The 26,901-nt window shown below is 44.5% G+C and overlaps 1 protein-coding gene across 1 annotated transcript in view; it reads left to right on the forward strand.

Moving 5' to 3' along the window:
* The first annotated feature begins 857 nt into the window (after positions 1 to 857).
* Positions 858 to 26,901, forward strand: part of GXYLT2 (glucoside xylosyltransferase 2) — a 70,096-nt gene continuing 44,052 nt past the window's right edge. The window contains exon 1 of the mRNA XM_066596708.1: positions 858 to 1,264. Within this exon, the coding sequence (XP_066452805.1) occupies positions 999 to 1,264 (266 nt within the window). The 5' untranslated portion in view covers positions 858 to 998. The remainder of the gene's footprint in view (positions 1,265 to 26,901) is intronic.

A 26,901-nucleotide genomic window follows, 5' to 3' on the forward strand; every position in this document is an offset into this window, starting at 1 on the left:
AAAAGTTTTAAAAATTGAAAAAACATTTTTCTATATTTCTAATAAAAAACTCAAAACAAAAAAACAAAAACATATTTGGTATTGCTGTGTCCGTAAAAGTCTGAACTATCAAATTATTTATCCCACACAGTGGATATTGTCAGAATACACTTTCTTAGTCACCCTATCTCCAAGCAAAAATGTAGTAAAAAGTGATCAAAAAGTCATATGTACTCCTAAATAGTACCAATAGAAGCTACAGGACATCCTGTAAAAACCACAAACCCTCGCACAACTACTGCCGAACAAATAAAAAATTATTGTGGTCAGAAGACGGCGGCGGAAAATAATTCCCATTTTTTTCAAAGCTTTTTTTTTTTTTTTTTTTAAAGTAGTACAGCAAAAAACTTCACTTAAAAATCTTTTTTTTTAACATTTCAGTACATTATATGGTACATTAAATAGTGTCATCGAAAAATACAACTTGTCGCGCAAAAACACAAGCCCCCAAGACAGCAGCGTCTTTGGAAAAATAAAAAGAGTTGAGAATTTTTGAAAGTGGGGAGGAAAAACTGAAAATTAATGAAAAAAACCAAAAATAGAACCGCGCCATTTCAGGGTTAAATACTGATAGGTCAGTGAGAGACAATGGATTGGTGATTTATGGGTGAAATCTTATTCATATTGGAGACTTCTGTCTATAGAATGTATAGAGAACAGGATTGCTACAAAGTATCTTCAGCTTCAGGCTTTGTGTGCGCCCTCTGCAGGTCAGAGCAGGAAATGCCGGTCTGTAATGTGTCCTGTAGAGGGAGGGAGCTTGAGCTCCACACATTACGGTAGGATCCCTCCCCCTCTGTCTCCTCTGACCCCCTCCCCCTGCCTTGACAATCGGATACGTGGTGCCTGCAGCCCCTGTGGAAGCTTTTCACAATGCTTCCTGCAAGCCTGATCCCCAAGGGGTGACCCCTTCCCCCCTAAATATGATCTGCAAGGGAGACCCCAAGTGACCCCGCACTATGAGGATCCATTGCAAGCTCCTGGCCAGCTTACTCTGCCTCGGGGGGCTTCTGATCCTCTATCTCTACCTTGGGAATACAGATGAGCCCCCTGTTAAAGGAACCAGGAGAAGCAAACTTCCAGCCCCCTCTGAACATGACAAGGTGCAGCCCCCCACCACTGCAGCCCCCGGGCATTTCCGAGCCGTAGCGGAGCACCAGCCAAAAAGAGAGCTCAGGGTGAAGAAGAAGAAGAGCAGCGCCAAGGGGAGACCCTCGAAGATCAGGTAAGAGATGGCGGTACGCAATTCTGTCCCCTGTGTGAATACGGTCTCAGGTGGTATTTACACGGGTCAGGTTATCGTGCGAGTTTTGTGCGTTTGCGAGATGCTCAAAGCTCGGACGGGAACAGAACCCGTTATATGCAGCGGGGTATTTAAATGTGGCATTTATTTCCCTTAGCGATGCTGTGAGATGGAAAGTTTGCAGCATGTTCTGTCTTTGGCGTGACATCGTCCATTATTTCCTATGGGAGGCAAAAATCGCACCGTATTCGCAGGCCGTATTCAATGTTACTTTTGTCATTAAAAGTGCTGGAGCAAATTGCGGTATTTTTTCACGTACTTGAAAATCACGCACATACACTGATGCAATGCTTTTTTCTCGCAAAACGTGGACAAATCGCATGTTTCGCAAGTCCGATATCGTACTAACCTATGTGAATACACGTTAGTGGCTCACACAGACGTAAAATACGCAGAACGCGGCAAATATGCAGGTACGCACGTTAAAATCCCGTAGCCTATATTGGTGCTTCTTAGGCCGGGCTAACACGAAGGTAAGATTACCGCATATTACGTGTGCACTGTATACGTGCGTGATATGCGGTAATTCGCAGGCATTCAATCGATGGCCTTACGCAGTTCAGCTCATTTGTGTGTAAGAATTGCGTTATTACACGAGTGCAGTAAGTTCTATTTTGCGGTGTAGTAAGCATGAGAGAGCCCATTGTTCTTTGTGGTCCCATAATCAACACCGCCCATACGTAATTATGTTGCGAAGTGACAGTGTGGGAAATATGACGGCATGCGTGAAATACACTGTCAGGCGCAGTACCATATCGCTGCCATACATGGCGATAGGCTGGCTTCACAGCCTGGCCTTACGCAGCCAAATAGGACACACTGAGCCTTTTTACACCTGTGTAATAAAAACCGCAGACGTGAATGACCCAATGGACGTGTTTTACGTGCATAATACGCAGGACACATACGCCCATGTGAGCCCTCAGGCTGTATTTATACAGGTGTGTTCTGTCTGATTGCAAGATGAACAGAACCCGCATGTCAAAAGACCCCATTCTGTATTGCGCTCGCAAAAAAATACGCGCTTAATCCGCAACGCATTTACGCCCATGTAAACGCACCATAAGGCTACACTCACACACAGCGTCTGTAAAATGGCGTGCTTCAAACGCAGCAATTTACCTGATTTTAATAGGCATTTTTGAATGCACCCTATCATTGTGGTGGGGTGCGTTAAAAAAGAAACGCGAAAATGCACGAAAATAGAACAGACACTTCGAAAATGAACTACATTATGTTACTCTTTACTATCCCACAGCAATGCGTTGACTGTTGCAGTAAGTTAAAGTGGTTTTCCAGGCTGCGCCCACTGTCAGTGCTGGGGTGCTGCAAGGTCAGAGCACTGACCCCTGTATAGTGGCCGACGCTTGTAATTACAGGCTGGGGTCTCAATAAAATCAATGAGAGCCACCCACTACACAAGAGTTGGCGCAGCGGCTTCTGCTCCGACCCTGGTGTAGTCCAGGACTGACAGCAGTCGCAGTCTGAAAACCTCTTTAATTTCTTCAAGGGATTCTCCTCTTTTAGTAGTCGTCTTCTGACACCTCACTGACGTGTCAGAAGATAACATTGGTTAGGGTCTAGAACTGCAGCGATTGGTCATGGATCTTTTGCGCTGGGTAGCGATTGGAATAGTTATTTCACCCATGATTTGTAAGACACCATTGAAATGATGGGCATAGTTACGCAGCATGGATATTGGGTGTCGGGGGTCTCTGCTAACAAACTACCCCGCTTAAAGGGCTAGGGTGGTAAACCGCCGCCTATCTGTAGCTATGCCTCCATAGTGTTACATGTGGTGCTGGGATCTGTAGTACTAAGCTTCCTAGCAGCACAGACCTCACAGGGTTAATTGATTGAGCTGGCTGGGTGTGGTACTTCCTGCTAGCCAATCTAGCCAAGGGCAAACTAAGCACGGGGCCTACACGATCGTGACCAAAGACAACTGGGTACGCACACGGGTTTCTGGCAAACTGACCCTGTGCTACGGGGAGGTTGATCTAGCCTTACCTAAGCGGGGACATTGCCCCAATAAGGGCAGCCCAGCGGTCTTCGGATCTGGGTCCTAGCTGATCCTAGGAGCCACGCACCAGAACAGGACACATTAACATGCCACATAACTGGGACTGAACAACAGGACACACAAAGCCAGAATACACAGCATACAGCAGCCACAATGCAAACACTAATAGCAGATGATTAGCTGAATATAAATGCGAGCTGTTAGTTCGTACATTGGCCAATGAACTTAAGCTGCAAGCCCCGGCAAGGCCCCTCGTATCTTGCAGTCCCTACACTAGCAAGACACATCTACTAGAGGGCCCTAGGGGCAACCTAGCGCAGACATAGCAAAAAACTCAGCAGACCAAACTGACACAAAATAAACATACAAACGGACATGAACCGCAAGGCACAGATCACACAACAGCCAAGGATTCATGACTGCTCACCCTGAACACCAGACAGAGACTGACCAGGAGCTTGGTTTATATGTGAGCACAAACTTAGGAGATTGGCTAGCAGGAAGTACCACACCCAGCCAGCTCAATTAACCCTGTGAGGTCGGTGCTGCTAGAAAGCTTAGAACTACAGATCCCAGCAGCACACGTAACACATAGATTTGGATTTTGCGTAATGGACAATGCTGAAGGGGTTAAAGTGTGTTACTACGTACCGCTGACATTTCATTCTGGGACTGGGCGGTGGAACCTGCTGATGGTTTCCTATATATGTTAACATCTTACATGGGTCAATTACATGTCAGAAGGTAACCACAAACAAGAAAAAAAAAGATGCGACAAGCTCTTCAAAAATTTTTTCCCCCCGAAAGTGAGCGTGGCAAGCGTCTGTCTATTTTACCGACACATTTATGAAGTATTAACGTGTTAGTACAAAGTGGCGCTAATAAAACCTAATGGAAATTGGTGTAAATAAAGAGGTATTTGATGCAAGTTTTTGGCACACGCAATTTTTTTTTTTGGGTGCAAATCGAACTACATAAATCTTTTTTTTTTTTTCCTGATTTTGCCCCTATTTTAGTTCTAACCCTTATTTTGACATTGACTAATTGTTAAATACAACTAGATGATTCAGAATAATATTTTTTTGGCGCAAAACATATTTTTAATTGCAAACAGGCGCAATTTTGCTGGATGTAGTTGTGTTATGCGGAAATTGCAGCATTTTTGGCGCAAAATAAGCTATAGATAAGTTTGTTTTTTTTTCATGTTTTTGCCCTTATTTTATGTGTCAAAATCAGTAATTCGATTGCTTACTCATTTTTTTAGATTAGTACATAAAGCAGAGGCGGACGTGCTGGAGGTGTAATAGGAGGCTTCAGCTCCCAATGATTTCAGTGGGAGTGAAGCCCTCTATGACAACATCCAAACCGCTACACTGACAGTGGGCAGGACGATCAGCTAATCACTGCGGGTCCTGGATAATTAACTATTGATTATCTATCCTGAGGATGGGTCATCAATCAATTTGCCTGGAAAACCCCTTTAAAGGGGTTGTCCCAAGTTATAACTTATCCTTTCTCCACTGAATAGGGGATAAGTGTCTTTTCAGAGGGCATCTGAATGCTCGGATCCCCTCCAATCACAAGAAGAAGGGTCCCACATGCACACATACAAATGAAGCGGTAGTTAAGCATGTGCGCTGTCACTCCGTTCATCTTCCAGGGGATGATGGTTGATTGTCCAGCTCTGTACTCGGTTTCTCTTTTGCAGTCCCATAGAGATGAATGGAGCGGCACTGTGTATGCTGGGCCATCGCTCATTTCATACAGGGGGACACGGAACTGATCATTAGCGATCTCACCGGTCAGACAACACCGTTCAGATACTTATCTCTTAGGCATGTTTGGTGTGCAAGTTCCGTCCGATAGCAATACAGATGGAACTAAAATGTGATTGTTCTCAGTAAGACAAACCAAGTAATCTTGTAGATATGATACCTTTTAATGGCTAACAAAAATACATGGTGTTATAGTGAGCTTTCGAACCTCTCAGAGTCCTTCATCAGGCAAAATGAAATAGATCAGAAAGGGCATGAATATATATACATACATACACAGGAAACAACCTCCAGTAGTGACCTACAATTCACAGCAGGAGGTGCTAAGGAAAACTGCAAAGAAACTCCATCATACTCTACACAAGGATGACCGTCTGAAAACCATATTCCCAGACCCTCCACTTCTGTGTTACAGGCAACCCCCAAATTTGAGGAACCTTAAAATCAGGAGTGCATTGCCCTTTGACACACAAAAAGAACTTATCCCTGTAATGTAAGGAGCTGCAAAAGATGCTCACATGTACGGACCGCGGACAGGATACAGATCCCCAACACACAGCAGGACTATAGGATCCCGGGGACATTCACATGTTCCACGTCCGATGTTGTGTACCTGATCTGGTGCAGGGAATGTCATGTTGGGGATCTTTATGTTGGAGAAGCAGGACAAAAACTGAAAGATGATGAGATCTCTTCGCCACACGATTAAACAGCGAAAGACAGAATTACCTGCGGCAGAGCATTTCTTTAGTCATGGCCATGACATAGAAGATATAAAAGTTATGATATTAAAAGGCAATTTCAAGTCACAAAGCCATAAAAGCATTTGGGAATATAAATTCTTAACAACTTTTGACACTTTTAATAGAGGGCTAAAATATTCACAAGGATTTATGCGTTAGTGGAAAGTATGAGAAATCTATAGCACAGATAACACTGCTGGCCTGGTGATCCCCCCCCCCCCCTAGCACTAACACAGGGACCATAAAACCTTCACTCCTCTATAAGTGACATCTTAAAGAGGTTTGTATTTCTGTGCCTGGATTCAATAAAGGCCATTTTACACGCAACGATTATCGCTCAAAATTCGCTCAAAGGCCATCTTTTGAGCGATAATCATTGCGGGTAAATGTGTCCATCTTTTGCTTTTCTGCCAAATGATGATTTTATGTTCAGCATAAAATCCATCGTTCGGCAGGAGAGCTGATAGCAGGGACTTCACGCTGTGTTCTCCGTAGGGAGCTCTGATAACATTGTCTCAGCTGTCAGCCCCACGGCAGAAGAAAGGGATTGTATTCAGAGAACAGACCACCTGTTCTCAAAATATAGCTCCCAGCGGCTCACACGCATTTATAAGCTACTAATTAGCATTAGTACCAATAAGTAGTTCATGAAAAATGATCGCTCAAAAGCCATCTTTTGAGTGATCATCTTTGTGTGTAAATGGGCTCTAACTCGGAGACCATAAAACCTTCACTCCCCTATCAGGGCTCCCGCACACTTGCGTTTTTCTTGCACAGTTTTTTCACGTGATATCGCTGCGTTTTTTTCACGTGATTGTCAATGGGACTTTATAATGTTAAAAATGCATCGCACAAAAATTGCAGAGCACCAACTTGCGATGCGTTTTTAACATTAGAAAGTCCTATTGACAATCGTGTGTAGAAAACGCAGCGATATCGCGTGAAAAAAACGTGCAAGAAAAACGCAAGTGTGCGGGAGCCCTCAGTGACTATCTTTTTAAGTGCAAATTATTTGCATCCATGTATATGCCTTGTCTTAAGTATGTGTGTATAAATATGCATGTCTCTTCAGATCCATTTCATTATGCCTTGAAGAAGGACTGAGAGTAAAAGTCTGAAAGCTCGTTGTAACATCATGTATTTTTGTTAGCCATTAAAAGGTATCATACCTACAAGATTACTTGGTTTCACTTACTGGGAACAGTCACATTTTATATATACACACATACATATGACAAGGCACAGACATGATGTGATTAATTTGCATTTGAAAGGATACTGCAACAGGATGAGTAAAGAGCTAAAAATATACTTAAAAGGTACACTGATAAAGATGTGAAGGTTTTATGGTCCCTGAATTAGGGGGTCACCAGGCCAGAGTGTTATCTGTTCTATAAATTTCTCATACTTCTACATTAACACATGTATCCTCTCGAGGAATTTAACCCTTTGTTGTAAGTGTCGAAAGTATTTTCCTGCGCATTTTGGTTGTGGCAAAAAAAAGCGCAGCATGCTCAACGTTCTATCAAAAGTCCTCGTAGAAGTCAATGTAGATGTGCGCACAATATGCTATGAGATGCGGGAAACACTGCGTATTTGTGCAGAGCAAAGGACACATCTGGAACTCATTTGACTAATTGGCCATTAAATAGGTGCATCTTTGTTTGCCATGCCCAAATGAATATCTTGTGGCTCAAAAAGTACAATAAAATACGCTGATGCACGTGTAAATAAGCCTCATTCATTCCACTGATACGCATACGCTTGTGGTGAAGGGGCCTTATTCAGTGGCCTCGGGGATAAGTGTAGTTCTTGGGATAACCCCTTTAAGGGAGCTGAGCGTGACACAAGGATTCTACATTATAGGTGGCAGCATTGACATCTTGGCCTCCTGGGACTTGTAGTTCCCCTGGAGCTGAAGAGCACTGTATCTCAGCGGTACGTGTAGCATTTCGTTAATATATGCTTCCTGCCAGGCGCCGGAGCTATAAAGTGCTCTCGACGCTCTTGATGTTAAATTGCTGTACAGAGAATGATTACGGCTGCATTTAGCGAGTGATTCGCTTGATCTGCGCGGTAATGTATTAGTTTATACGTCTCGGCAGTGCCATCATTTTAATAGAAGAGCAAGTTTTAATTTGAGCCGCGGTAAAAAGTTGGGTTCTGGCATAAAGTTCAGCTCGCTACGATACTACGCCTGATGCTGAGCCAGCGCAGCAACATCCACATCTGTGCGAGAAGCCAACACAGATGTTCCTGCGCCGAGACTCTCAGGGACAGGTTAACTAAGCAGCGCGCAGAACTAGTAGCATAGTCATATGCTGAGGAGAGTTATGGCTGTGGGACTCGTGGCGAGGGCCATATCAGTGCCAGCAGTTACTAATTTCTTCACAGTGTCAAGTAGATGCATTAAAGCCTGTTAGTAAATTGTATATTATCTCCTATCAATTAAATGGAGGCTAGTTTTAAGGCGCTTTTACACGGAACGATTATCGGTCCAAAAATCATTCCAATGATGGAAAGTGAATGATAATCGTTCATTCGAAATGCAGCTAATGCCCGGACGATAAAGAATTCACTTTGCGTTCGTTGTTCATTTTATGCAGGACTAAAAATCATTGTTGGCTTTTTCGGTTAAAACGGCGCATGTTCAGTCGTTCTCAGTCACTTATGTAGCGTTGTACTGTCTCGAGCCCTATGCTAAGGGCGCCCACCCACTGGCGATTTTTTTTCCTTTGCGTTTTGCATTTTTTCTCAAGAGCAATTAGAATTGAATGTACTCCTGTCCACTGGCGTTTTTTTTTTCAGTCCGTTGCAATTTTTAACATAGGAACTGTCAGTTGCATATGTGTCCTTATTTTTCTCTTAATGCACCCATGAATGTCAATGGAAATTAACGGAAAGGCCGCGAAAAAGCCGCAAAAAATGCGCCGAAAACGCTGCGTTTTTCATGCACGGAAATCGCAAATGCCAGTGGGTGGGCGCCCTTAAATGGAGGCTAATTTTAAGGCGCTTTTACACGGAACGATTATCGGTCCAAAAATCATTCCAATGATGGAAAGTGAATGATAATCGTTCATTCTAAATGCAGCTAATGCCCGGACGATAAAGAATTCACTTTGCGTTCGTTGTTCATTTTATGCAGGACTAAAAATCATTGTTGGCTTTTTCGGTTAAAACGGCGCTTGTTCAGTCGTTCTCAGTCACTTATGCAGCGTTGTACTGTCTCGAGCCCTATGCTAACTGCGGTGAAAAGCAGCTGGTGTGAAAGCGGCCTTAGGCATATTTGCGTATGCACAATACGCTGAGAAAAGAACCCATTCACTTGTGTGAAGCCGGGCTTACTCTCAAGTTTAGTCACCCTGGAAATTTTGGGTAGCCTGATAACGCCTTGGAGCTCCCCAGTGAATTGTACCTTCAGGTTATATCTTACTTGCGCCAAAAACTGTGAAGGCTATCAACCACTGAATGATACATGCCCCTGGAGAGAATAACATCTCAGCACCCTCCGCTCTGTGGAGTGGAGACCACCGCTGGGACGCTTGGTCCAAGGTGACTGTTTTAGGGCACATTCACAACTGATTCGAAGGTTCCATTTGGATCCTTCGGCACAGATCTGTTAGAAATTCCTGGAAGAATTAGCGCAGCATGCTGCACTGTGAGAATGCCGGTTGGAATGCCTGAAGCCAGATGGACCCCATTATAGTCAATGGGGTCAGTTTAGCTCTGGCATGTGCTGGTTACTGCAATTCTTGTATTTTTCATTGTTCCGCTCAGTCCTAGGATCCAAACAACAAAATCAACTGGACCCCGGGGCTCAGGTGTGAATGGCGCATAAATCGCAATATTGTAAGGGTATGTTCACATGGCAGAGACCACCACAACATTTTCTACATTGCTTCCACCTCTAAAACCGCATCAAAAATATACCGCTATTCTGACTTCTATCCAGACACGGTTTTAGCTGTGTGCGTAATTTTTGACATGTTTTTGCGTAGATCCATATAACATACTTAAGGTGGCTTCACATCTGCGTTGGAACTTCCAGCCAGAGGTTGCATCACAGATGTGGCTGCAAATATTTTCTTCCATCCCAAAACCGGGTAGCGGGCAGGAAGTGGGCAGACCCCATTGTAGTCAATGGGTTCCACGCTGTTCGGTTCCGTCCACAGATGGAACCGTTTGGCCACGGGCATTCTCCTTTCCTGCTCCTGAAATGGAGCAGAAAAGTAGATTCACTAGCACAGGTGTGAAAGCACCCTTAGCTAGTTGCTCCAAAGTTATTATGCCACGTTCGTCATCTTGATAACTTTAGTGCCAGTTGTGCCATTTTTCACTGGTTCTTGCATTCTAGGAAGCGATTGATAGGTAGGGCACAAAGGGAATGTGCCATGTTGGGCTAAGGGACTTACAACACCGACCCATCCTGTATGTAACTGCCATAGGGGCTCAAGTGATGTCTGGGTCTAAGAAGTGCAATGGGGGCTTGGGGTCCTTCCATCCTCAATCTGCCTCTGACTACATATAGTAAATGAACTCTAAAGCCCTATACATGAGTCCCGCTGAGTTTGGGGCACGTGTAAGGCCATGCCAGACTAACCTGATGGGCTAGGGAGGCTGAGATCAGCTAAAGCTGCTGGCTCAGGATCAGCTACCCATCCGGCTGAGGGATCGGGTGGCTGAAGACATACTGGTCACTGGTACTGCAGGGGTATATAAGGTTGTTTGGTGGTGAAGCATATCGTGATGCATCTAAAGGAACTTGACTTGGAAGAACTTTAAGCCAGTAGTGATCACAGTGAACAGTTTCTTGAACATTAGCAGCAATACCCGTGGGCTTAAAGGGCAGCAGCAGCGCGTGGCAAATGGCACACACTGCTCTTGCTTGGTTGGTCCGCTTGGCCTTGTTAGATGGCGCAGCACTCCACAGGGTTTGCGCCACAATTCAGATGCAGCAGTACTGCTCAACATACTTGATTCACTTGAATCCATCAAATCTCTGAAGGTCTTTAAAAAACTGGTGGTGCTAGACGGTCCCGCGCCAGAAGCGCGTAGTAACACTAAATTTAAATATAAAAAGTATATAAAACTGCAGCTTTATTTCACGTATCAAAAAAAAAATTGTAAAATCAGGACATCCTGGTTTGCCTGCTAGTTTCAAACCACATGGTTGTAAACTCGTGTGGTCATTAGAGATCTCTCTATTAACCCTTTCCAATCCACTGTCTGACGTCTGAAGACATTATGATTAGAGATGAGCGAGCGTACTCGGAAAAGCACTACTCGCTCGAGTAATTTGCTTTGCTGTGCTCGTCCCTGAAGATTCGGGTGCCGCTGCGGCTGACAGGTGAGTCGCAGCGGGGAGCAGGGGAGAGCGGGCGGGAGAGAGGGAGAGAAAGATCTCCCCTCCGTTCCTCCCCGCTCTCCCCTGCAGCTTCCCGCTCCGTGCCGGCACCCGAATCTTCAGGGACGAGCACAGCGATACTCGGATAAAGCAAATTACTCGAGCGAGTAGTGCTTTTCCGAGTACGCTCGCTCATCTCTAATTATGATTTAAGGCTGTACAGCTCTGATGTTGGAAGACGTCCGTCAGGGTTCTCTTACTGTATATTGCCAGCCTCTCTGCTGTCTGAGCCTATCCAACATATCACCTCATGCAGTACTGGCTTTAGCCAGCAGATAGCGCCGTTGTAGAACAGCAGAAAAAGAGTAAACCCCCTAGGAAAACCAGGATACAGATCAGATTGGAAAGGGTTAATGGCCGCACTATTACTCGCAGAACCGCACATCCAATCCAGTAACAATCAGTTTGAAAACTGTCCCAGACCACATAGCGACCTGGTTGTCAGAGGAGACTCGGTATATACTATGTGTGTTCGTACCCCAAGGGTTTGGCTTCTCCGCGAGATTTGGCCCAATAAAGTTGAGCAACGCAGAGCGCCAAGTGTTTGGCAGAGGAGATTCGTACACACAAAGCTTCGGTGGAAGGGTCATGCTGTAATTTCATTTTTGCTCCAGCTTTGCGCTGTGCTGGGAACGGTTTCGTATTTTGATCTGTACTCTCTTATCCAGACTTCCCGGTTGCGTAATAAACATTTGGCCGGCGTTCTGCGCTCGTTTATCAGGTTCCATTCTGTGGTTATTATAACAATGCATTATTATGGTTACATGTATACTCCTACATCGGGGCTCGGTGCTACAAAGGTTCATTGGCGCAGAGTTGGGCGGCTGCTGCCACTTCTTTTATCTGTTGTCTGATAATTATTTCCAGCTGCTTCTCTGCGTACGAATGTGAGTCGTGTCCTCGGAAAGATAATTACTTCTTATGAAATGCCTTATGTGTGTCTCAGGAGGTCTGCATTTTGCCTCCCTCTTCCAGTGATAAAGTACAGTTCTGCGCAAATGTTTTAGGCAGGTAAGGAAAAAAATGCTGCAAAGTAAGTAAGAATGCTTTCAAAGATAGAAGTCTTAATAGTTTAGTTTGTTGTTAATTTGTTTATAAACTAAATTTAAAAAGTGACTGAACAAAAGAGAAATGTAAATCTCATCTGTATTTGGTGTGACCGGCCTTTCTCTTCAAAACAGCATCAATTCTTCTAGATACACTTGCACACAGTTTTTGAAAGAACTCGGCAGGGCAGTTGTTCCAGACACTTTGGAGAACTAAGCAATGATCTTCTGAGGACGTCAGTTTGGTCCAATCTTTCGGTCTCTTCATGTGATCTCAGATAGTCGGGATGATGATGAGATCAGAGCTCTGTGGGGCCATATCATCACTTCCAGGACTCCTTGTTCTTCTTTATGCTGAAGATAGTTCTTAATGACATTGACTGGATGTCTGACATCCTTGTCCTGCTGCAGAATAAATTTTAGAGTCAGTCAGACGCCTTCTGTTGAAAAATAATTCTTAATTTTCAGCGTTTTTGCCACACCTGCCTAAAACTTTTGCACAGTATTGTATGTGAAGCGGCAACTTTGGCGTTTAGGTTGGTCCATTGTTCAAAATCCAAACCGATTCCCAACTGCAAAGTGTTTTTAAAAGATTTTTTCTTATTATTTCAATCGCACTGGGTGCTGGACCGCATCAGCTTACCACTTCCAATGATGCCGGCAATCTAAGGGCTAATGCCCACGGACGGATAATCGCTGCAGAATTGGCGGTCAGAGACCCACAGCGAATTCCGCAGCAATGTCCGTCCATAGACAGGCTGTGGTAAACAATTCTCCCATGCCCACAAGTGGAAATGAGCTGTGATTTTTTTTTTTTCTTCCCCCCGCTTGCGGAATAGAATCGCATCACGTTCTATTCCATGCGAAAAATAGTGCGGACGGATGCCATTGCAGTCAGTGGAAGCTGTATGTCCCGCTATGCTCCTGCTGCGTGCCCAGCGGAAGTACCGCAAGAATCCGCCTCACTGCCTAGTGCCGCCGCGTCATGTGCTGCACTGTGCCGGCTCGCCAGGCGAGACACTCCCGACGGATTTGGAGAGATGAGTATGGGGTCTCTGGGGGGCGCCGGATCTTATTCCGCTGCAATATTTCGCAGTCGGAATCCGACCCGGCCGTGGGCATGAGCCCTAATAAGTCTATATAAATGGATGTATGCAATATGTTTATTGTACTGACTTCCTGATGCGGGGAGTATCTGCTCTATAGACCCCCGAAACGCCTCTCAATAAACTTCAAGGTACTCATGATTTGACTGTTGGGCCTCTTTCTGCAAATAGTTGGGTGAGAATTTGTTCTCCTCCTCCCTCTCACAATGGATATAAGTCGATCATTTTTTGAGAGTAGACGTTACCAACTTTGTATCCACACACATTCCAACTGAGCGCCTGCTCCCATTTCTATGCATACGTTATGTAGTGGCTGTGTTGGGTATAGCGGCTCAAGCCTGTTCACTTGAATGGGACTGAGCTGCTCTCGGGCCATAGGACCCATCCAATGTGATGTCACAGGTCTGAAAACAAGCAGCAGCGTTCACCCAAGCACTGCTGCCTCTTCTGCCAGCCGATTAGTGGGGAGCCGGAGCAGCTGACCTTTGCCGATCAACTATTGATAACTTGTACTGATAAAGGTCATCAATAGTTTAGTCCCAAAAATCCCTAAAGAGTGAAAAAAAACTTGTGAGGACATGAAATAGGCTAAAATAGATGTTTGTGTCCTCTTCCTTATGCTTCATTTACAAGGGACAGCTGTCAGCTAAATGAGTGCACAAGCGCTGACATGCAGAGCGTTTAGGCAGGCAGATCACCGCTGGCTTCTCGCTCAGTACTTTACATTCTGTGTCTAGCGGGGAGCGTTTACACGCAGCGAGAAGTCAGCGATCTAGTGATGATCCAGGGGTCTCCTGTGTCCCGTTCTCCTGTCACTGTTGGGGGCACTTCTTCCCCCGCAGCGACGTCAGCATGAAGGGAGTGCTGGCTGAGCATGCACTTCATTCATTGCAATGGGGCTGACGGAAATGGGAGTGGCAGTCCCAATGAAAGGGAATGGAGCGCTCAGTCTCCTCCTCACTATGGAGGGTGCAGTGAGAAGGATGGTGGGCATGGGACCTCCAATATTGAGATCAGCAGGGGTCTCATTGGTAAAACCCTCACCGAACTGCACATTATCCCCTACTTTCTGGTAAACCCCTTTAAGAAGTTTCTGTAGTCATGTGCTGTCTAGATTAAGGGCTCAATCACATCACAGGTAGGGGATTCTGTTTTGCTGCTCCATTCAGGGAACAGGAAAATGGCAACCCTTGGCTGTACAGAACCCTTATATGACGAAACCGAACGGCGCCGAACAGACCCAATTGATTACAATGCAGTCCGTTTGGTTTCTGTCCTTCCGGCATCATGCTGGATCTGACAGGATGAATAGTATTGCATGCAGCATTATTTTGTCCTGTGTTTTTTTTTTTCCAGTGGAAATCGGTGTCAAAGTTCCAAACGGAACCTATGACGCTGATGTGAATGGGCCTTAAACATAGCTGCTCAGCTAATCACTGGCATCGGCGGTCATGTGCCATTCATGGTAGTATCACCACTCTAGCCAGTGATTGGCTGAGCAGTCACATGTATAATGAATGGCACAGGACGGCTGCAGCTTCTTGCAGAACCAATGGGGCTGCTGCGCTGGATCGGGGGCAGGGACCATTTGTGCCCTTACAATTTTTATAACTTTTTTGCTGTAAAAAAAACCTTAGAAAGGGATCTTCTAGCACTTCAAAAATTAATAGGGTAGACTGTCAATATCAGATCAGTGGGAGTCTGATTTTCAGCACCATCACCGATCAACTGGAGCCTCGCATCATCTTTATTATTTACCAAGCACAGGTGTATAACTTTGGGCAGCGACTGTGCCTGGTATTGCAGCCATCTGCATCTCCGGTCCATTCGACTCAGCTGCAACATCAAGCACAGCCGTTACCAAAACTATGGAGGTCCTTCAAACAGTTGATTGGCAGTGGTGCCAAAAATTGGACCCCCAATGATCTGATAAAGATAGGCCATCAGTTTAATAGTCCTGGAGAATGTATAAAAAAACCTTTAAAAAAGTAGCTCAGGGTGGGTAGCACATTCCACTGTGTAGGTGCAGCTCTGGAGAAGTCTCTGAGACATGATTGTAAGATTGTAAAGCTTTTGCCTGCCAAGAGCATTATCTGGCCGCTGTATTGAATTATGTAATCCTGTTGGCAGAGCTCCCTGCGCTCATATGTTTTGCTGTACTTGGGACTTTATAATTGAGTGTTATTTTCATTTTTATGTAGCAATTATATATGATTACTATAAAAAGCCAGCGTTTCATAGAGGCTAGACGCAGGACTATATTGGCTGGAGGTTAACTTCTAATAGAAGTGTTAAATGTGCGTTACGGCGGGTAATGTCAGCCGGCGAGCAGAAAATAAATGGGAATTTCCTGCATTGTTACTGCTCAGATACTTTTTAAGTTTCAATTATACATTGTTACCGAGCTGGCTGCGTGTGCCATGTCTCTGTAGGGTTTGGCAAGCGATATAATGCAGAACTGTACACGTCTCCACGTTTCATTTAATGCGCTGTATAAAAAGGATTTGTGAGTTTTGACAGCTTTATAAGTAAAGAGGAAAAACACAAATTTTACTGTAGAGATTTCAAGGCACAAAACCAGCTCTGATGAATATAATATATCAGTATTCGGCGACTCTATTCTCTCTTGGCCTCTTGTGCTTGTCTTGTTAATACGTTGCGCTCTCTGGAGGGTTACATCAGTAGACGTGACACAGATTCCCCCATCGCTGGCAGAATAAGTTATCTGTCCTGTATTCAGCAGGGGTTGTTGTAGCAGCAGAAGCTGGAGATCACAGGATTGCGAATTGTCAGTCACTGACTATAGGAGACGGGCTGATGTGACTTGCCTGTGCTGCCGCTAAGTCTGTAGACTTATTTTCACCGAGGGCCACATCAACATTATGGTTGCCTTCAAAGGGCCATTTGTAATTGTAAGACTGTATTTTAAAGCATATAATAAAGGTGGAGGGGGGAGACTGACCAGAGTAGAGGTCTAGTCTAGAAAAATTGGGGCACAAGTCCTTCAGCACAGACACTACTCTAACCTGCCAGGTAGTCAGAGAAAAGGGAAATAATGTGAGTTAGGAGAACCTGGTGAAAGGTTCCCAAAAAATTATTTAGTGCAGAGCCCTAAGGGCTTACTCATACGGGCATATGTGTCCCATGTACTATGCGCATAAAGTACACAGTTCACAGAAAATACGCATGCACATGCGTATTTGCTGTGTTTGTTAAATCCCAGTAGCCTCTATTGGTGCGTGTTATGTACCAAAATGGGACATGCTTCTTTTTTTTTTTAATACGCCTGTATGAGCGAGTCCTTAATCAGTATAGGCATCAGTATAACACACCATCCTGTCTGATCCGTGCCGCTGGCTCACAGGATATGGATACACAGGCTGGAATGGACTGTTTTCTGCAGGATGATAGCGAGGACTATCTGGGATGTACAAGCTGCATCACCTTATGAATGCGCACCAAAGGCTCAGTCCACATGCACCTGACGTCACAGTATAAGACCAAGATGGCGGTCATGAATCACACTGTGCTAGGGGGTCTTTCTGACACAGCTTAGGACCCTCTGATCTAGAAGAGGCTCTTTTGCGTCTGAATCTCGTGGGCCACATAAAATTACGTGGCAAGACAGATTTAGCCCACGAGGCTTGAGTTTGACACGTGCTGTATACCCATGATAGCTGGCAGACTAATAATCATCCAGCCAAGAACTGTCTATCCTGGGGAAAAGACAAGCTAACCTAGATATACGTGGAACCGGTGATTTATAATTACACTGAACAATCAATGCATTAGGAACACCTACTCAATGATGGGTCAGTTGACCTTTTTGGGCAATCATGGCTTTCAGATGTTGAACGGATTCTACAAGGTGGTGAACATCCTCCGTAATCAACTGGACACATATCCACTGCAGCAGCTCCATCAATTGGTAAGTGGGAGCAGATCTCACCAGCATATCCTAAACAATTGCGTTACAGTCCGGTGAGTTTGGCGGCCAAGGCAGTGTGGAGAATTCTTTGTCGTCTTCCTCCAACCACTCCCTAGTGATCCAAGCTCGATGACACAGAATGCTATCCTGTTGAAAGATAGCACTGTGACTGGGAAAGTCTTCCTGAAGATATGGGTGCAGATGGTCAGCTAATAAGTCCCTGTAGTGCTTACCATTCAAGGATTGTGGTATGCTGACAAACTGACTTACGACATCCCAGACCATGACACTGCCACCACTGGCCTGTCGAACCGCAACGGTGTACCTGTTGGATGCAGCTTCATGCTGCTCATTCTAGTTGAGGACCCAGCCATCTGTATGGTTCAGCCAGGAATGGGACATGTCGCTTCTGTATGTGTCTAGGATCCATTGATATCTTTCCTGGGCCCATGCGAGGCATTGTTGGTGATGACGTGTTGTCATCAGGGACACCCTTTTCTGTCTTCGGCTATTGAACCCTGCTCACAGCAAGGTACGCTGCTTGTTTATTGTGGAGATTTATGTAACTTCTTTGGTTCTGCTGGGTCAGTTTGTCCACTGTGGCATATAGTTGTTGAGATACCAGACATGCCACCCGATACTCTCTTCTAGGATCAAGCACACATGGCCTACCGCTGTGTGATCTTCTGCCAGATCTCTGTCAATGGTTCAACCAGTCTTGGTACACTCTTGGTACCGTGGTTCAGGATCAGCCAACAAGTGGGACTCTTTCAGAAATACCGGCACCACACCTCTGGGCACCAGCAATCTGTCCGTGGTCAAAGTTACTCGAGTCACCACTTTTACCCATAACTGCCAATTGTTGCCTTCTGTTGCTCAGAGGAGAGGTCAGGACGTTATTTGAGAGCGGATCGTGACATGACCATCACATGGTACCGCGTTACTGATCGCAAGACGTCATGTGCCAGCTATCCTAATGCAGTGATTGCTCAATGTATAAGAAATGCAGAAATTTCAGTCACATCTACAGTCTGATGGTCAAGGAAGAGCAACGGCACCCAGGAGCACATCAGAAGACACTACTACTATGGAAAGTGAGTGTCTTGTTACATATTTTGCATCTAGTTTGAGAAGCTTGGCGCCACTTATCTACAATATTCCACTGCTTACCTCGAGGATAACAACAGTTTGGGAGGTAAGGTTACTTTTTAAGCAGTGGTTTTTGAAAGCAATGAAAATAATATAATTCATCATATGATCAATTAGTTAGTTTTACTAGATTTACCACTGATCAGTGCTGATCAGGTGAGCAGTGCTGGCCAATCAGAGAGCAGGTATAGTGCATGGCTAGCCTAACACTACCAATGCACTGTGGGGATTAGTCTGAAAATTGCGTCGGCCATCTTGGATAGCCAAAAACGGGACCAGTAACCGGTATATCAGAGGAACAGCAAAGAACTACAGCTAGCATACCCTCTCCTGTCCCGAGACAAAGTTTTGTCTTGAAAACAGAGGGTCACTTTAAGGTTTGCCAATGGTCTGGGTAACCTGCATATTTACTGTGACTGTCGCAAAACCAAAATTCTCCATGCAGTTCTGAGCCTACAAATACACGTTAGATATAGGTCAGCCGAACCTGCCAATCATTTAATATGTTTGGCGGCCTCCCGACTCTACCCTACCGTTCTCAGCACATAAGCCGACAGAGGTGTCCGGCAGCAGCTTTCTATTCTGACTACACATGCACCCTTGCCTGCCTTGACATAGGGATAATTGATATCACTAGGGGAAGTTTACTGTATGCAGATGTAATATTGTATTCAATGCATCCATCTTCAGTGAGCTCCCCCTAGTGGTGACTGCAAGTAGCCACAATTCGCAAATTTTACTCTACAACTTATGTGAGAAGCAGCAGGGGATTTGGATTGCTGTATCAGAAATATGAGGCTCTGATCCCTCTAAAGACATATTAGTGAATTAATCGGCAAAGAATTTTGGCTCTAGAAGCGAGTCTGCGTAGTCTCAGTGCAGCTCACGTTGGATCTGTAAAAACTTTTTTTTTGTCAAAGAAAGTTATTCCGAACACATTTAATTAACTCCACAAAACAAGTTTCCAGTTTGTACTTCAGCACATTGTTTAGCTTGGGACTGATGTGTATATACATTCCCTCCGCTCTGTTGGATCGTATTACCGCTCTATGTTTCCAGCAGAGCAATTAAAACAGCTTTTTGTAATCTCAGAAATATTCCATTTGGCTTCCTGGCAGATGCTTGGACTCAAACCCCAAATAAGTCATGTGACTCAGTCTTGTGAAGGTCGCTGTTCTTGTACAAAGTTTCTTTACATCATTGGTGGGTCAAGTTTTTGTATATGCTATGAGACAATTTCCTTGGTTCTATCGACTAAATTATTCTAGGCTTTCATAGTCTTTGTGTTAGAAAGTCAACCTAGGTTAAAGTGACTCTGTGGTTTCGGGACAAAGTTCTGTCCTGGAGATATATGACTTGCAGTTGATCTTCTTGGCCATCCTTCTGATCCACTGGTTCCGGGTCCTGTTTTTGTTGTCAAAGATTGCCGACACAGTCATCAGACTACCTAATTCCCACAGTGCATTGTTCTGATGCACTATACCCGCTATGTGATTGGCCAGGCCTGGTCATATGATTAGGACTGGCCAATTAGAGGGCAGTGCACATTGTTGATTAGGTAGTTAGAAACCTTGGATGGCCGCAAACAGGACCTGAAATTGGCGGATCAGAGGAGAGGAGAAGAATAATTGCAGGCAATATAACTTCTCCCCCTCCTGTCCCGGGACAGAATTTTGGCCAAAAAACAGAGGTCACTTTTAGAGAGAGAGCTGAGTACAACAATTCTGTACTTATGGGGTCATATTTAGGACAAAAAATAGAATTATTGTTGAGGATTAACCCTTTCTAATCCACTGTCTGACGTCTGAAGACATTATGATTTAAGGCTGTACAGCTCCGATCTTGGAAGACATCCGTCAGGGTTCTCTTACTGTGTATTGCCAGCCTCTCTGCTGTCGGAGCCTATCCAATGTGTCACCTCATGCAGTACTGGCTTTAGCCAGCATATAGCGCCATTGTATAACGGCAGAAAAAGAGTAAACCCCCTAGGACAACCAGGATACAAATTGGATTGGAAAGGGTTAAAAATTTGTATTTCAAGGCATTGTCTGATTTCGGCAGGGAAAACATGTTAATACATGATGGTTATTCGTCCGAAGATGGCACATAGTCTGTCGGAACGAACAGGTCCAGGTCATAGAGGGGGGTCCTACTCGGGGAATCTTGCTCTATGACGTTTATATATCCTAATAGGGCATAGGAGAAGGAGTTGCCTTTATGGCACAACCTCTTTAAAGGGGTTACCTGTGGTCATTTTTTTTCAAATACTGGCTCAGCATGCAGATCCAACATAAAAGAAGATATAGTTGTCTTCTCTGCTCTTCCAGTGTACTCGGTCCACGCTAGTCTTCACTTTCGGTTGCAGGGAGCCAGCGTTTATGTCACTAACACCAGGGCAATGTGACTGCTGCTAGTCATGTGACCTGGCGTTGGGATGTCATTGATGTGAAGACCAGTGGGAGAGATGGGAAGATGACTATATCCATGGCTGGTCTTAGCTACTTGCAACCAGGGCAGTCACACAGGGCACTGGCAACCAGCTTGTAAGAGGGCAAAAGGTGGATATAGGCTGGGGGCAATTGCCTCCTTAAGTCCATCCGACCAGATAATCTTCTGACTTGCTCCAGCATCTTGTGGGAGCTACATAAATCATACTCCTCTTTCGCCTTCTCTTTGATGTTCTGAGGCTCTGCTGTCAGCCCACAGCGCCCCTACAACACAATTGTTTATTTCTGCTGCTGAATTTATGCTATGAGCTTGGTCCTGGTATTGTATCAATATACTGACAAAAATGTCCCAGGATAACCCTTTCAAGCCCCTTTTGCTGCTCTCCCCCCCCCCCTCCACTACTATGAGTCATATTGCATCTATACTTGTTCAGATTCACTGCTGTGTTCTAGCACAGATTCTCTAGAAAGTCTTTTTTTTTATACCAAGAACAGAAACCACAAGAAACTACTATTCCAATGAAACAGACATTAGAGCTGATGAGAATTAGTTTGTGGAAAGGAACTAAAGTGGTATGGTCTACAGCAGCTACTTAGGTCTGTGCTGTCATTTTCTTAGTGAGATAACTAATTTTTAAAAATTTCTTTATAGCATCACCATAGGTTACATGTTGAAATTCTGTCTGCCTGCAGCCACCACTTGGGGGAGCTCAAGAGCTTCCTGTATACTGCATTATTATAGAGTTTAATGTGCAAACAGTATGCAGTAAGTTCCTGATGTCCCTTAGTGGGGGCTGCATGTAGCCAGAATATGATAATTTAATTCTATGTCTATGCAGGGGATTTGGTGCTGTGTATCCGACCACTGTAAAGCTATTGTAAGAGATTAATCAGTATAAAATGTTAAGCTTGAAAATGGCGTGGTGTTAAAGGTGAACACTTAGTCACTTTTAAGTTGACCTCTTCTTGGCCCATAATACTTTTTTCCCCCCTTTTCAGAGCATACAGACCAGAAGACCATGTAATATCGATCTATAATTGACAGGAACTCTGTAAGAATGATCAATCAACCAAAAACCATCACAGGACTGCGTGACTCAACATTCTTGTTCCGCTCAGCGGCTACGACAACCATCATTTATTAACTTTGAAGATAATTGTCTCCTAGTTGTCGAATCCATAAAATAAAGATGGACAGTAAACCCTTTTTATCCGTGCAGGAATCGATGGTGTTGCTGCGCCGCGTCTCTTCAGAGAATGACACTTGATAAACAGCTTGTCTAAGCAGATGTGAGGCAAGAAACTCTTTATAAAGCCGTAATTGATTGATCTGCCACAGGGAAAATGGATACAAATGCGCTTTTTGATTTTCTTATTCCCTCTTGGTAATGGTTGGAATAAAAGACACTACTCATGATTGTAGTAGATGGCGGCGGGGTTTTTCTTTCCTCTGTTTTTGGCAGGACTTTTTATTCTGCAGGTAAAATTAATATCGTGACCTCCATTTACAGCTGTGCAGGCGGTTGGCGTTTTTGAGAGATGCTGATGATTAAAGGGGGTGCGTAGATCTTTATGAAGATTTAAATGGGTTGCCTCACAAAGACACCCTCTTTCTAATATTAAAAAAATGTGGCTCAGCGGCAGAGAATAAACTGCTGCTAGGCACTTCCGGCAGCGGCTTATTTTCCACGAGGACAAAGGATTAGATATGTGGGAATCCAACATGCCAGACCTTTTTTCCTCCAACATGGTTTTTGGGGAGAAGAGTTTAGGGGGTCCCCATAGATAATACAATGATTCTACAGAAGTTGGTGATTTTGGCCACTGTTAAAGGGGTTGTGTCAACGGCATAGCTAAAGGCCCATGAGCCCTCCTACAAAAGTTCAGCAAGCGCCCACCCCCACCTTGGATACACTGGTTCAGCTTCATGTATCTAGTATATGGTATCTTTAAACAATAAGCGCCACACAGTGATAGTGATTACAGTGCAGTTACTTCAAGTGATCACAGGTGGCGTCATCCCTGATTTGAGTTGTCCACTTTCCCTTTTCTTTTTTATCTAGGCGCAGACTGTAATGAGGACTTCTTTCAACCTTAACTTGTCTCTTTACTCTCCTCTCTCCCCATCCTGCCTCTATATTCAGTGCCCTCTGGCCCTGTTACCCCCACCACATGCTCACAATCTGCCCTCTGCCTCTGTTCACCCCCACATGATCAAACTCTGCCGCTGTTCTCCTTGCCACATGCTCACATTACACCCCTGTTCTCTTTGCCATAAGAATGCTGCAATATAAACTGCTAAATGGAAGACTGCAGGCAACAGACAAAAAGGGCAAGATGCAAAATGCAATAAATACGGTCATCGAGATATTATCATCAGGTGAGGAGGATTATGCTCTTACCAACTGCTCGGCTGCATCAATCCACAAGAGGAAAGGTCAGCAGGTGGGGATCACAAAAACTAGTCCCTGTTATTAGCCTACTTCTCACTTTCTACAGGTTGAGTACCTGCCCTGATAAGGGCGACCACACCTCTCAGTGGCTAAGGGTGCTTTTGGACTAGCAAATCTCGTTTGCACGAGTGAACGAGATAGTGACGTCATGGCGAATGTGAAACACTGAAAGATACTGAAGGATTCTCGTTGAATGAGCGAATGATGAATCTGCCTTTATAAACAGGCTGCACGAGAGAGCATTCTGGAGGTGGGTTTCCTAACTAGGAGAAGGTGAAGAGTCTATGCAGCGGTGGAATTTGAAGCACTGCAAAGTCTTTGCATATTATACAGGAGTTTTCCTCTCTTCGCACATGCCTGGGAGAGTCTTACCTCCTTGCTAGCTGGCGGAAGCAACACACCACTGCTCTACGAGCCCACGGTTTACAGACTGCTGAACAGAGACTGTTCATTTCTGTTACATACGTCACACTGGTCATATTCCCATCATAGAGACCGGAGATGATTAAGCAAGGACTCTGCTATCTTGTTGTGCCTAAGAAAACCGCGTCAAAAACAGAGCCCCAGTATTGCTACCGGAGCACAAAGAATCCAGATTGTGGTATCTGTTTTAATACAGTTATTCAGCAAATACACCAGCAGGACTTGAAATACAAGCCCTCCCCCCAAAATAAGCCCTAGCTACGCTAAATGTAAAAAAGCTCAAAAAAAAACAATACTCACCTAGCAGCCAGTGTTCAGGTGACTCGCACTGGGCTGCGGCACTGCTTCAGGCTTCCATGTCCTCCAGCATGCTGACAGAGCATTTCTTCCTGGTAGTGGGGCTTGAATATTCCGCTTCCAGCAAGCTAATGCTCTGATTGGCTGACGTGGTGCTCAATTAATGAGAGCCGACGCTCGATTAACCAATCACAGCCATTCAATAAATGGCTATGATTAGTTAATCGAACGCTGGCTCTCATTGGCTGACGTGGCGCTTGATTAACCAATCAGAGCATTAGCTTGCTGGAGGTGGGGTATTCAAGCCCCACTACCAGGTAGAACTACTCTGTCTGCGTGCTGGAGGACACGGAAGCCTGCAGCAGCGCCAAAGACCAGCACGAGTGACCCGAATGCTGGCTGCTAGGTAAACATTATAAGATGCCCCCTGAAAATAAGACACTGCATCTTTTGGGGTAAAAATAAATATAAAACAGTGTCTTATTTTCAGGGAAACACGGTAGTTGTAGCCAGAGCCCACGGAATACAGCTACCTTGCAGAGGCAGATCACTGACTAGTGTTGGACCACTAGACCTGCTCCTACAACATGCAGTAGGTTCATTCTCCAGGGACAGCCATGCCCATCCTGAACCAGTGCCTTGAGTTCTGTTACACAGGACTGATGCTGGTTGAGTGGGCTGGAGATCTCTACTAGCTGCCCGCCTCCATACACTGTGAGCAGGCAGTAGTTCATAGATGAATGACTTCCTGCTTACAATGAGCGAGAAATCGCTCATTAGTTTTTGTTTCAGTGAGTTGAAACAAAGCGACTAACGACTACCTGTTGGGTCCCACTTTTAAATTGGACAACTTTTTTCTGGAAATCGCTTGTTTGAGCAATTAAACATGCGCTGTTTTAATTGTATGATAGTATAAGTAAATCTTCCCCTTTAAGGTGCTCTTAGACGTAACTATCATCGTTCAAAAAATTGTTCAAACGAGCTAATGTGAACGATAAATATATAATCGTTCAGACTAAAATGTAAGCCAACAACTGGACTAACAAAAAGCGTTCGCTTTTTGTTCATTCATTTTCTGTAGGCATAAAAATCATTGTTGACTCGTACGCTTATCACTCAGCTTAAACAACGTTCGTTCAGTCCCTCTAGTCACTTATACAGAGACTGAACGATTCTCGTTTGAGTGAACCAATGATGCCTCTTTCTGTCTGAATTCAATAAATGACAGTTGAGCGCTGCCTGTGATTGGTCACAGCGCTCTGCCAATCAGACCTAGCGCTTTCAGGGGGTGGGGATTTTTAAATCTCCGACCAGGAAAAAATGCTTTAGAAGAGTGCCGGGGAGCCAGGGAGAAGATGCGCCACAGCTGGACAGCGATGGAGAGGGGGATGTATATATTTTTTGTTTTTTCAAGCAGCTAGGGCTTATTTTCAGGGAAGGGCTTATATTTCAGGCCCTTCCCCGAAAATCCATGCGGGGGTTGCCTTGATCCCATTGCCTTCAATGGGGCGGCAGCAGCGCCGGCCCCATTGAAAGCAATGGGGTAGCATCGCGGTCCGCTGCCACAGCTGTGACTGGATTTTTTCGTCTCTGTGGGGAGTCCCTTATCACTGAACACTGTGACAGTGCTGTAACAGTGTTCAGTGATGAGGGGACCCCCGTGGGGAATAATGGAACCCTCCAGGATTTCCCTCATTCCCTGTTGCCTCTGAAACTTTCCGCGCAGCACGGACCTTACAGACACTTATGTTCTATCTTTTGCAGGTGCGAGTATTTTGCACCTCTAAAAGACGGACATGTAAACACTTCATAGGGAACCTTTTTTTTTTTTTGCGCACATAGGCACACAAAAAAACATCGCTCATCTGAATGCGGACTAGAAGGACCATTAGACTTTAATGATCATCATTTATGGTCAAGTCATTATAAAATATTATTACCTCTATCGTCCTTTGAAAGGGTCACAGTAATGGCCTCTCTAAGTAGTATTGTGCCAAAGTCCTAAATCTTTATTTTTATGGAGAGGTAAACTATATCTATGGGATGGATGAGAGGCTGCGCTGCCATTGGCAGGTTTTGAGACTTCATTTAATCCTCTTCTAATCTGAAAAATCTGAGAAAAGCAGAGGAGTTTCGGATTGTTCCCCTATTGTCATGTAAATGCCGTAAACTTTTTTGTATTAAAACGAAATAGCTGTTGCGCGCACACAAAAGCCTCTGCAGGCAGCTTTCTGGATGGCTAATCTGTCAGTGGAATGTGCTTTTATGTCTTACTGCTGCTTTCATAATGTTTTTGAGGGGCTTTTTTTTGAAGTCTTAAAGGGCCAGTAACCTAAAATACAAAGTTTATAAAAGTACACTATTGGCTATTATCATTGACTTGTCCGTATGATTTTCCTTTAAATTACACAGTTATTAAACTGGGTTAAAGCACCCTGAAACTTGCATAAAGTCCAATATCCCTAATGCTAATACTACCAATGTGCCAACATTTGGCATACATGTTAGATTTGGTGCATTTTCAGTCCACCTCCATGGCAATATTTTAACCCTTTAGGGGTAGCCCTTAACACGAACACCACATTTTTTGCCTTATGTACAGAACATAATGAAACTTCTAAATGTCACGCACTGCGTTTGTTGCTTTCCAGGCTAATTTGCAATCCGCACATGGCGTCCAGACTACAGACTGATTTATGACCTATAGACAAGGAAGTTCCTGGGAAGTCTGCAGTAGGTTTGCATCACTTTTGAGTGATTCTCGT

Source organism: Eleutherodactylus coqui, chromosome 3 (assembly GCF_035609145.1).
Source record: "Eleutherodactylus coqui strain aEleCoq1 chromosome 3, aEleCoq1.hap1, whole genome shotgun sequence".
NCBI classification, from domain to species: domain Eukaryota; kingdom Metazoa; phylum Chordata; class Amphibia; order Anura; family Eleutherodactylidae; genus Eleutherodactylus; species Eleutherodactylus coqui.